We start from the raw sequence: 13,527 nt of genomic DNA on the forward strand, positions 1-13,527 counted from the left end.
GACTTCCATGGTTAAAGTGTTTGAGGGTCATCTAGAAAGTCTAGGTCTATGAGACATGTGGCATATTGTCTAGGGCAAGTGGGACATGTAACTGGGGTATAGTGTATGCCCTAGTTTATTGTATTTTGTATTGTATTTGTGTTGTACATCAGGCTCCCTAAGCTTTATAACAAATGGGAGAATGTTGAGATTGGTTTCCTAAATCTCTTGTATTCTTGTAGTTTGTAAACATTGTATAAACAAATTGTTATTAATAAAATAAATGTTATTTTATAAGCATACATTCAATCCAATAAACTAATATCCTAGGTTATTTTATGTAATTTAAACATGTATATAGAGACATACAGGTGGATCATGTTTAAATGATAACCTAAATGATTTGTAGTAGATGGATAAGGTTGGGGTACCTTATCCCAGTAACATTACGGATACGACCCGCTTTGTAGATGTTACAAATGTTGTAAAGTGCTATAAATGATCTTATTCTATTCATTCATGTGAAGACATGTGAGTGAAGGTATCCTATACAAAAAGTTTGTATAAGACGGGACCACGAAATGACTAGTCTCATTATATAACATCATTAATAATAGAGACTTACATATCACCAGGATAACCATAGATGACATGACCTGAATCCTGAGTGAATTGTGAATTCCTGCCTATGAAGGCGGTCCTTTGATTTGTATGGATGAGAGTGGCCAGATTGCCAACTCAATATGCCTACCATTTTGGGCATTCGTCTGATTAAGGAGCTGGAAACACAATTGCACAAGACGAAATTCACTCCTTTCCTGATGTTGGGGTAAGTACATAAATTGCTCCCTTAAGAGCTAATTTCGAGGTTTAAACAATGTGACCACCTTTCTTGGCCCGAGAGGGACTTAGTCATAGTTGGACTATGATTTATTGTTCATTAGAGGGATCAGTGGTACTTAAGAAATTAGATGAAACTACAGGGGCAAAACGGTAATTTTTGGCCCAGCTATACTTACGAGCAATTTGTGAAGAGTCATTGCTTTGTTGACTGGTTATATCAAATGGACACAGAAATATATCTATAGTGCAAAGAGTGTAGTTGTCGATCTTAGTGGAGTGACTGACAGTTAATGAATGTTGGGAAATTTAATTAAATAGTTTAATTAATTATCCAAGTATCATCGAAGCTTCAATCTACACGTCCATAAGGTCCCCTCTGTAGCTCAACAGGGATTATTGAGAATTAATTTTAGATTAATTTGAATTGTTCAAATTAATTGAGGGAATTAATTATATATAATATAATTAATTTAATCAACTATATGTGATATAATTAATTAAATTAGTTGTATGTGATATAATTAATATAATGTATTTTGAGAGAAATTAAATATCTGAATATAATTCAAATACTAATTATATGAATGAGATTCATATAATTAATATTTTAATATAAATATGATTTATGTTAAATATCATAAATAGTAGAGAGGAAATTAAATATTTCAATATGATTCAAATATTAATTATATGGATGAGATTCATATAATTGAATTTAGTATCAATGTGATTTATATTAAATATCACGTATTGTTGAGAGAAAATAGAACTATAGGTTATATTGTATTTGATACAATATAAAAACTATAGGTTATGTGTTATATTTGATATAATATATAGTGTACATATATAATAAGTTAGTTATTATATATATATAATTATTAATTTAATTGTTTATTTATTTAATTAATGTTTGGGGGGGGGGGGGGGGGGGGGAGTTACAACCAGTACGTGGAAGAGTGGTTTAGTTTTCAACTTCCACAATTTCTATTTTTGAAAAAGAGAACTCTCACTCTTTGGTTCCTCTCTCTAGGAAAACGCAGAGAAGAAAAGCAAGTGTTCTTCTCCCTCCTCTCTTCCTTTCCTCCTCTCAAATTTAAACAAAACCCATAACTTTTGTTTGAATTCTCAACCCCAAGAGAATACATAAGGTTCTCTAGTGTTGGTGCCCATTTTGGGATTTCGGATTGGAAGATTGAAAAGTTCATGACCGGATCGAAGGACGACGTGAAGAAGATTGACTTCAAGGGTAAGTCCTCTTTCTTCCCTAATTACAATGTTTTTTTTAGCATGTTGTCATTTAAAATTTATAATGCATATTTTTGTTCTATTCTATAAAATATTGTGATTCTGTGAAAAATAAAATTAGGACTGATCCCCCTGCTTCTGCTGTGAAGCCTTCACAGGTTCCTTTAGCTTAAACATGTATGTAGAGACATACAGGTGGATCATGTTTAAGTGATAAACTAAATGGTCTGTAGTAGATGAACAAGTATGGATACCTTATCCTGGTGACACTACGAGTACAACTCGCTTTATAAATATTACAATTGTTGTAAAGTGCTACAAATGATCTGATCTTGATCATTCATGTAGAGACATGTGAGCGAGGGTATTCTATACAAAGGAGTTTGTATAAGACTGGACCACGAAATGACTAGTCTCATTATATAACATCATTCATAATTGAGACTTACATTTCCCCATGATGACCATAGATGACATGACCTGAATCCTGAGTGAGTTGTGAACTCCTACCTATGAGGGTGGTCCTTTGATTTATATGGGTGATAGTGGCAAGATCACCGACTCAATAAGCCTTCCATTTTAGAGATTCGTCTGATTGGGGAGCTGGGAACATAGCTACACAAGACGAAATTCACTCCTTCTTTAATGTCATGGTAAGTAGATAAATTACTCCCTTAAGGGCTGATTCTGGGGCTTGAACAATGTGACGCCACACTCTCTCCTAGCTTGAAAAGGGTTTGGTCATAATTGGACTATGACTTATTGTTTATTAGAGGGATCAGTGGTACTTAAGGAGTTAGATGTAACTGTAAGGGAAAAACGGTAATTTTGACCTAGCTATACTTATGAGCAATTTTTTAAGGGTTATCGCATTGTTGAATGGTTAATCCAATAGACATAGAAATATATCTGTAGTGCGAAGAGTACAACTGTCGATCTTAATGGAGTGACCGACAGTTAATAGATGTTGAATAATTTAATTAAAGGAGTTTAATTAATTATCTAGGTACCATTGGAGCTTCATACTACAAGTCCATGAGGTCTTCTCTGTAGCTCAACAAGGATTAAATGATAATCAATTTTGAATTAATTTGAATTGTTCAAATCAAATGAGGGAATTAATTATATGTGTGTTCACACGATATTTCAAGAGAAACTTGTTTCATGGAATTGAACTTGAGTTGGTGTTGATGTTGATGTTGATTTGATGCGATATGGTTCGATCTCTAATACTTGATCCTCTGATTCTCTCTCGGTTGGATGAATGTGCTTGAATTGAAGAAGAAAAGTACCGAACGTTCTTAAAGTAGAAGAGTCTTGGGAATCTTCTACTTGTTGATGAATTCTCTTTGGACTCTCTGAATGTAGAATTGTTGCCCATTGAAATGAGAAGAGTTCCTCTATTTATAGGACTCTTTGATGGGCTTCATGGACTTGTTGACTAGCCCATGGGTTTGGGCCTGGTTGACCCATGGGTTTAGTGGACCCGTGGGTTTGGGCCTAGCCCTTGGGTCCAATTATTTGGATCTTGGCCTACTTTGGTATTTAGGCCTTATTAAGCCTAATTTTGGGCTCAACTGGACTTTTGCCCAAATAATTATATCAAATTGGGCTAAATTAATTTTACCTGATTCAAGGTCATGATGACACCACGTGACATCACCAAAAGTTGTCTTCAACTTCAATTCGGGGCATGTGTCAACTTCTAATTGATCTAAATTTACTGATTTGAAATTTCATCATTAATTTAGTAAATGACGTAGTAGCTTGTGATTGGTCCAAAATTTCTTATTCAACAAATATCCCATTTCGAGATTTATGTACATATATAGGTGGATGAATCTAGAAAAGTATAAAGTTGGAATCAAAATCCAAATATATCTATTATTGAATTTGACCTCAATTGACGTGTTAGTCAAACTATAAGTTTAGTGCATAAGTTTAACTCGATTTTGGGATAAAATTCGGAATATGGCCAAATTTGCGAGAAATTTTGAGCTTTGTCCCAATTTAATTTGATTTTAGAGATAAAACTCAGAAATTTTGAGTTTAAAATAAAAACTCAAATTTCACCCCAATTTAATTTAATTTGGAGATGAAAACTTAAGATTTTGGCTTTAAGAAAGAAATTTGGAATATGGCCAAATTTTCGAAAAATTTTGAGCTTTGTCCCCCATTTAATTTGATTTTAGGGATAAAACTCAGAAATTTTGAGTTTAAAATAAAAATTCAAGTTTCACCCCAATTTAATTTAATTTGGAGATGAAAACTTAAGATTTTGGTTTAAAAAAAAAAAATTAGGAATATGGCAAAATTTCTGAAAATCCTTGAGCTCCTGTCCTAGGGATGAAGCTCATAAATTTTGAATTTAAAATAAAGGAATAAGTTTCATCCCCATTTTAATTTAATTTGGAGCGAAAACGCGATTAATAAAAAGGTTTGTGCATGGCCAAAAGTTATAGAAAATGAGGGATGGAAAAATAATCAAAGATAAGATCTTAGGCTTGAAAACAATTTTTTTAAACCAAATAAAATTTAGATTTGACCAAATCTAAAATTTCCTGGTTGAATTCTAGATTCAATGGAGCCCATATAAATAGGGCTCAAAGCTTTCTGCATTTTCATCTCAGTCATTCAATGGTAGAGGGAAAAAAAAACTTCCCCATTTCCTCTTTTTTTTAATTTTTTAATTTTTTTTTTTACTCCGAGCCGCCGTATAGGAGCCGACCAATCTGCCATGTTGAGCTGAGCCACGCGCGACAGCCCGAGCTGTGCGGCGAGCCGCAGCCCTAAACCGTCAACCGAGCCGAGCCATCGACCTTGCTGAAGTCGCGTTTGTCGTCCGCTAGTCGAAGTCCACCGCCCGCTCGTTTGTTCGCCTCTTTTCTCTCTCTCTATTTTTTTTCTCTTTTTTATTACTCTTTTTCTCTCCCTTTTTTTCTTCTTTTTTTCAAAAAATTCGTCCTCTCTTTTTTCCATTTTTCTTTCTTCCTTTTTTTCTTTTTTTAAAAGAAAATTTCGTTTTTTCCTCCTTTTTGTTCTTCTTTTTTTCTTTTTTAGAAAAGTTCTTTTTTGCTTTCTTTTTCTTTTCTGTTTGCTTTTTTTTTGTGCAACACTTTTCTCTTTTTTTCCTATTTTTTCCCCATGTTTTTTTTATTTCTTTTTTTTTTCCAGAAGGTTTTTTTTTTCTTTTTTTTTTCTCTTATCTTTTTCTCTCTTTTTTTACTAACTGGCCCCCTTACTATTTTTTTGTAGGAGTTATAGCGCAACCCAAGGGAACACAACAAAATATTTTTTTTTAATCTCACCAACCCGTTAGTAATCTTAAAGGGTAGATTTCCTCCTCTCAAAAGCTTTGTTTTGTAACAATTTTTTTCTCTTTTTTTTTATAGAAATATCCGGCCGCGTAACTGACTTTTTAGTACACATAAGGATGACCCCGACATGGTCTATCTATTGTATCCTTGTTCGTGCTCGTGTTCGTGCTTCCTGATCGTCATGGGGGAGGGGAGGGAGGGGGGGCCCATTAAATGCTTACAGCTCCCTCATTCGATCACCCTAAGGACGATCCTGAAAAGGTCTACCTTGTAGAACCGTTCGTGCATCTTGATCGTCATGGGAAGGGTCTCGTAAAGGCTTACAACTTTCCCATTCTATCACTCTAGGGAGGATCCCGGAAAGGTCTACCTTGTAGTGTCGTTCGTGCATCCTGATCGTCATGGAAGGGGTCCCGCAAAGGCTTACAACTCTCCCGTTCGATCACCTTAGTGATGATCCCAGAAAGGTCTACCTTGTAGCGTCGTTCGTGCATCCTGATCGTCATGGGAGGGGCCCCGCAAGGGCTTACAACTCTCCCATTCGATTACCCTAGGAACGATCCCAGAAAGGTCTACCTTATAGCACCGTTCATGCATCCTGAGCGTCATGAGAGGGGCCCTGCAAAGGCTTACAACTCTCCCGTTCAATCATCCTAGGGACGATCCTGGAAAGGTCTACTACGGTTCCCCCATTCCCCTTTTTTTAGCAAATTGTCACGAAAAATAGGGGGTTTTTTTTATATCTCTGAAACCTATGGTTGTGGCTCATCCCCCTATGACATTTTTTTGCAAAATAATGGTTCACTTCATTAAGCACGTTTCATCTAATGAGAGGCACTTCGTGATTCTTAAAGACTGGAGTTAGCCCATAAAGGAAGGACTCAACTTTCCTGTGGCAAAGTCATTAGCTGTCCTTTCGCTGATCGTTGGCCAAGTCTAGACAAAAACATGATCCTTTCCAAATTATCGATGGAAGTGCCCTTGACCTAGGGAGAGTTTGCATGGATCCTATGGTCTTCTATTCAAGAGGAGACCCCTAATCCAGATCAAGTTCTAACTCTCGAACGTCATATTATTAAGGGCCAGGTCCGCGGGACCATCACGACAAATCCCTAGAGAATTTGGCTTTGTTCGCTGTTATTGGGAGTGGCTTGAGGTTGTAATGGGTTAAAACGAGCGATTCCTTCGTGAAATTAGTTTATTTGGCACAGGGACGACTTTCCTGTACACATATGATCACAATGGTGACATAGTTTGAGTTTTTTTGTAAAGCCTGGTGCTCTTCAACCAACACTCTTCATACCACGGCGGGTGAAGCATCAATTTCTTTATGGGATCTCTGGTTGCTTGGGGGTCTTCTGGTCAAAGGAAGCTTTTACGAGGAAGTGGTTCCTTCCCTCAAAGAGCTAACCGGTTACCGTGACAAAGAGAAGTACTTGTCGAAAACATGTGAACACCTTTTTCAGGCGTATTTTTTGATAGTGTGCTCGCAGAGAGAAAATCGCATGACTCCCTCGAAGCATGACTCCTCAGTGTCTATCAGCTCCTGGATCTCTTTTTGGTACCTAAGGGCTCGTAAATATGACAAGCCCATTACACGGAAGCATAAGAAAGCCTCTCATTCCTAGTTCACGCAAAATCCTAACGATACGCAGATCGTGTTTCGAGATTGGTCAAGCAGGGAAAACATGCTATTCGTGGAGTTAAAGGTAGGAGAGGAGTTGAAGGACAAAACCTATCTGGCCGCCTTTCTATCCTGCTGGTTATGTCTTTTTGTATTTCCCCAGAAGGGAGGTTATCTTCGCCTAGAGGTCTTCAGAATGGCTAGCTTGATGGCTCACTGAACTGTTTATAGTCTCGCCGTTCCAGTCTTAGCCAACATCTATCATGGCCTAGGGCTGATAACAAAGGTTACGAACCCAATTGGGCATAGGAACTTTCACTTCCCCATACACTATGTCCATGGCTGGCTGGCCCATTACTTTAACATGCATTACCCCATTCTTGCAGCTGTTCAGGGTCCCAAGATGGCCAGCTTTTCTAGCGAAGACGGCTCGATTTAATCTGACAAGTACAAGGCACTGGAGCTGATCCATAGTAGCGCCAGTATTCAGTGGCACACGAGCATTCAGAACAGAAGCAGGCATGAGCACCTAACTGATGGTAGAGACCTATATTTTCTAAAGTCCAATTATTTCTCCAGTCTACGATCAGGCTACTTATCCTTCCAATGTGGGAATGTCCGAACTATAGAGTCGTATAGTCCCTTTCGCTTCGGTCGACAATTTGGCTTTCATCAGGACATTCCAAATGATATAGGGGGAATACTACCTGCCCCTACGCTGAAGAATATTTTACATTACTGAAGAGTATGCACGAGACGCAAGCCTTTGTCTCAGGTATTCCTGTCGGCTCGTACATTGGATCCGCACACCCATGTTACTCCACGGTTCAAGGATTGGTGGTTAACAAAGCACGGGAGGTACTATGAAGAGAATCTTCATATGTTAGTGACCAGTGCTATTCCTCCCCCAACGCCACCCAGACTATCCAAAGGTAAAGGGATCAACCATGGGGGGAAGCAGCTTCACCTAACTAAGGAGGCGGTAGCAATCGCACAAAAAGACATTTCCAAACTGATTGAAGAGGATAGTCACAGTAGTACCGACAACCGTTATTGGAAGTGACCCTCCAAAAAGCACAGGGTATCGGATACCGATTTTCTTGAGAGGGCTCAGAATGATCCAGTGGCTCCTAACGCTCTCAACCTACTGGTACGTCGTCTTTTTTTATATATATAAGTCCTCTCATTTCATATTTTTTACTATACTGTTTATATTTAACTCCTTTTTCTGTAGTCACCCTTGAACCTCTCTCTTCAAGGACGGGCCCTTTTTCGTTGACTCAGCTGTTGAAGGAGTTGGCACTTCCGAAGCCCTGCCAGTGGATCACGTGCCAAGGTCTTATCAAGTACGTGTTATCCCAGTGGCATCCCTCATGTCAAGGAGGCGGTGGTCGTTGGGAACATCGAGGCTTCAGATCCCATAGCCAAGGAAACTAGTTACCCCCTGGTGCCTGCGGCCGGAAGGTTCTCCAACCCGGAGAAGGTCGAGGGTCTTGGCATGTCCAAGTGATCGTGAGCTCCCAAGGTGAGTAAATAAGGCAGCACCTCTAGCCGTTCCCGAGGTCTCTAAGTTCTATGCTGCGAATGTGGTCTCCGACATTCGACACCACGCGGCCTCAGTCATGTGGGATACTATGCACAAGAAGATTATGCGTACTTCTTTCGAGAAGGTCCTCTGTCTGGAGAAAGAAACCCATGAGATATTCCGAGCCATTTCTGACATTTGTGGTGCCAACCTCTCTCCTCTCAGAAAACTTGTAGATGAGTACTTTCGAAATGTGGAGATGTATAATCAGATTCAGCTATCCTTTTCCACTCAATTAACTCAAACAAGTAAGGAGCAACATCTGGAGGAGGCTAAGTTTGATCTGGAGAAAATATTGTATGATGAGAGTAGTTCTTTTGCTAAACGAAAGGCACTATTTGAACGCAACTCTCGGGCCTTACAAGAAGAAGAGTAATTAGCCATCAGGGCCGAAATATCGCGGCAGATTTCTGAGAGTGAAGGCTTTTTGACTCGGCATAAGCTTGAGGCCTCGGAAATGCGAGGGGCGATAAATGAGATCGAGACCACCCCAATCCTTTCTGACAAAGATGTCAAAGTGTTAAATGTCCTACGTCAGATGTTAGAAGCCATGCAGCAGGAGTTGGGGAACTACCACTAAGTACCTTGACTTGACGTCGCTTTTCTTATTGGATTAGGCATACCTCAGTAGGCAGTGGCTTAGGAGTTTTTTCTTGTATCTTTCTTTTAGCTACTAGATTCGACTATTGTAGTGCTGAAATCTCTTATATGGAATTTTTTTTTTGTTATTTCCTCAGTGATGTTATCCGGCGCCTTGTAGCCTTCTTTAAATTTCTACTTCTTTTATTTGTTTATTTATCCATTTTTACACTGGACTCATGTACATACACATATATATTTTTTTAATCACGTGACTGAACTTAAATCTTTTTAAGCTGCCTACATACCCCTTTGTCATAACGTAGTTCGTACAAATATATTTTCTTTATGCACGATTAAACTTAAATATCTTTAAGTTGCCTACGTACCTTTTATAATTACAAGGATCAAGTCGTAACGTAGTTCGTATAAATATATATATTTTTTATGCGCGACTGAACTTAAATTTCTTTAAGTTGCCTACATACCCTTTATAATAACAGGGATCAAGTCCCAACGTAGTTCGTACAAAGATTTTTTCCCCCTTTTTTTTTACATTTGTTAAGCGTAAAACTTCTTGAGAAAATTGTCATTGATTGGGTCGATTCTTATCCTATCTTGATCAACTATCTTGTATGCTCCATTTGTGTAAACTTCTTTGGCGACGTAAGGCCCATCCCATTTAGGTGCAAACTTATTCTCCGTATGTCTTATCGTGATAATTGGTCTTCTTACGGCAAGCACTAGATCACCAACTTAAAAAGACCGAGGCTTTCCATGTTTATTGAAGGCTTTAGACATTCGCGCTTGGTAACATTCCAACGCTTGTTGAGCTTCTCATTTTTCATCCAGTGCATCCAACTCTTGGAGCCACAGTTTGGCATTGTCCTCTATAGTCAGCCCTTCTTGCACTGTCATTCTTAGTGATGGAATTTCTCTTTCCAAAGGAATGACAAATTTTACCCCATAAAGGAGAGAGTATGGGGTGACTCCTGTAGGGGTACAATGAGTGGTGCGGTAAGCCCACAACGCTTCACCGATCTTCTCCTGCCAATCTCTCTTCGAGTTGGAAACAATTTTCTTCAACAAGTTGAACAATGTCTTGTTAAATGCCTCTGCCAACCCGTTTGTGGCAGCATTATACATAGACGACTTGTATTGCTTGAATTTGAATTTTTCACATAACCTGTCCATCAAGTTGTTAGAGAATTGTCTTCCGTTATCCGTCACGATTCGATGGGGAATACCTTACCGATAAATGATATGAGTGCGGATAAAATCCACCACATTTTCTTTCTTAGCTTCCCTTAGAGCGACAACCTCAGCCCATCTTGAAAAGTAGTCAGTGGCTGCGAGAATATAGGAGTGCCCTACTGATGACTTAGGTGTTATAGGGCCGACCAGATCAAGCCTCCATGCTTCGAAAGGCCACGAGGCTATAGTCAGATGTAGAGGCTCGAGTGGTTGATGAATGAAATTTGCGTGATATTAACAGGCTTCACACTTCTTTGCATATTCCATCGAGTCCTGGATCATCCCCGACCAATAGAAACCCATTCTTTTCAACTGAAATTGTAGTTTTGGTCCAGCTTAATGCGCGCTGCATACGCCTGAATGTGCTTCCTCCAGAGCCTTTGCTGACTCCTCTTTATCGGGGCATCAAAGGAAGAGTCCTTCAAGAAATCGACGGTATAAGACCCATTTGTAGTAAATGAAATGTGTAGCCCTCCTTCGAACCTCGGTTTTACGGTAGGGGTCGTCTGAAGCCTTCCATGCTCGAGGTAATCTATGATGGGCTGCCGCCAGTCTTCCTGGTCGGTTAGGGAGACTAATATTGCATTCATTTTCTTATATACAGTCCCGATCGAAGGTATAACCCATCTCTGACAAAGCGATATATTAAGGGGCACATTATCCAGCATCGTTAAGGAAGTAGCTAGGTTTGCCAAGGCATCCATTTTCTTATTTTTCATCCTCGGGACATGCTCCAATGTCACGCTTTCGAACTTTTCCATCAACTGGCGAGCGCAAGTGAAGTAAGGTTTCAAGTCGTCATGTTTCACAACATACTATCATAAAAGTTGATTGATTATCAACTTTGAGTCACCGAAATTCTCAATACAAGCTACCCCAATTTCCAAGGCCATTTGGAGACCAATTATCAAGGCTTGGTATTTGGCGACATTGTTCGACCATAACTCGGCAAGTGCAAAGCTATAAGGCCTGTCTCTTATACACATCTAGATGTGTATAAGAGACAGCCAATTATCAAGGCTTGGTATTTGGCGACATTGTTCGACCATAACTCGGCAAGTGCAAAGCTATAAGGCAGCATGTGCTTTTCTAGTGAAATTAGGACGATACCTGTCCCCGCACCACTTCTCCATGCCGCGTCAAAGAACATGACACACAGCCTTAAACCTGTCTCTTATACACATCTAGATGTGTATAAGAGACAGAACGATGTCATACTGTTGAAGCATGATTGCCCACTTGGCTAAACGCCCCGAGATGATTGGCTTGGACAGAACAGACTTGATGGGATCGGATTTTGCAATTATGTGCCTCAACTTATCTATGGCGAAGAAAAGCGCAAGGCACGTCTGCTCGATAGAAGAATAGTTGATCTCAGCTTTGTTTAGGGTCCTACTTAAATAGTAGAGAGCATGTTCTTTTCCCTTCTATCCTTCTTATACCAACAGTGACCCCAGTGATCCATCGTGTGGTGCGATGTACAGTATCCATGGCTTGCCCACTACTGGGGCTCCAAAGACAGAAGGGTTGATCAGGTACCTCTTTATGCTATCGAAAACATTCTAGCAGGCCTCATCCCATTCGAATTTGTCTCCCTTTCTCATCAGTCTTTGAAAGGGTTGAGACCGCCCTACCAGGTTAGAAATAAACCTCCGGATGTAGGCCAGACATCCTTGCAAACTTCTCAACTCATGTAGATTCCTTGGTCTTGGCATCTTCTAGATGACATTGTTCTTGGATTGATCTATCTCTATCCCTCGATGTCTCACAACGAAGCCCAGAAACTTTCCTGAAGTTAAGTTATGGCAAACGCGTATTTGAGGGGGTTCATCTCTAACTGGTACTTTCGCAAGGGATCAAACATGGTTCTTAAATCTTTCAAGTGGTCCTGTCGTTGCTTGATCTTGACCACAAGATCATCCACACAACATTCCACGTGTTTTTGCAACATATCATCAAACACGTTCTGCATGGCATGTTGATAAGTAGCGTCAGCTTTCTTCAACCCGAAGGACATCACCATAGCAATATATCCCTTTTGGGGTTCGAAATGCCGTCAATTCCTCGTTCGCAAGTGTCATTCAGATCTAGTTATACCCGGATGATCCATCCATGAAGGGTAAGGCCTCATGTCCCATTGTCGCATCGACCATGATCTCTATTATGGGCAATGGAAAATCATCTTTCGGTCATGCGCTGTTTAGGTCGCAAAAGTCCACGCAGACATGAAGCTGTCCATTCTTTTTTCTAACTGGGACAATGTTGGCTATCCACGTTGGACTTCACGGATGAACCCAGCTTCAATCAACTTATTGACTTCAACCTCAATTTGGGGGATAGTTCCAGCCGAAAGCATCGTTGAGCCTGCTTAACGGGTCAACACCCCTGTTTGATCGCGAGATGGTGGACTACTACCTTCGGATCTAGTCTCGACATCTCGTCCACCGTGGATTGACCATCGTTATCTAGACTTTGTGGAGCATCCTCCACTTCCTCCTCAGTCATACCTTCTTTAGATTCTTTGGTGATGGTGATGTAGTGGCACGAAATTTTTCCTTCCTCCGATTCTAAATTTCCATTCTGAGGATTGGTGAAAACAATGTCACGCCTCTTTACTTTGAGCGAGCCTTCATTTGTGTTTAAAGTAAAAAAGGTCTTTCGTTTCATGCGTGAGGGGACGGTACTATGGATTTCTCCATCACTTCTTGCCTCTCTTGATGGCTTCTTGCTCAATGGCCTTTCAACGTCTTTAAGGTCGAGGCGTTGCTAAATTGACGCTTGGGGTATCGGTCCCCTCTTTCTTATAGTCGTTTCGGAGGCGTCACCACAGGATTTTCCCTTTATCTAACTAGGGATATATTCATCGAGGGGATCTTCAACCCTCTCGTGCTTCAGGCGACCAAAAACGGGAGTGCAGGGTTTTCCTTTGCTTTCCTTTGAAATTGCACCTAGTCTCTCGAAGGCTAACGGTCGCATCACCACCTGCGGTTGACAGATGATTTTCTCCTTTCCTTCATTTGGTAGAGTCAATCTTCGAAAGACTTAGCGTCGAGTAACTCTCGAAATCGTATGTAGGCTTCTCTTTTTTGCTTCTGTCA

The 13,527-nt window shown here is 39.9% G+C and overlaps 1 protein-coding gene across 1 annotated transcript; it reads right to left on the bottom strand.

The window, feature by feature from the left end:
- Positions 1-10,012: 10,012 nt before the first annotated feature.
- Positions 10,013-10,321, bottom strand: LOC120090671. Its single transcript, XM_039048389.1, has one exon. It carries the CDS (start codon positions 10,319-10,321, stop codon positions 10,013-10,015), a length of 309 nt encoding a protein of 102 aa, XP_038904317.1.
- Between the last annotated feature and the right edge of the window lie 3,206 nt (positions 10,322-13,527).

Source organism: Benincasa hispida, chromosome 11 (assembly GCF_009727055.1).
Source record: "Benincasa hispida cultivar B227 chromosome 11, ASM972705v1, whole genome shotgun sequence".
NCBI classification, from domain to species: Eukaryota; Viridiplantae; Streptophyta; class Magnoliopsida; order Cucurbitales; family Cucurbitaceae; genus Benincasa; species Benincasa hispida.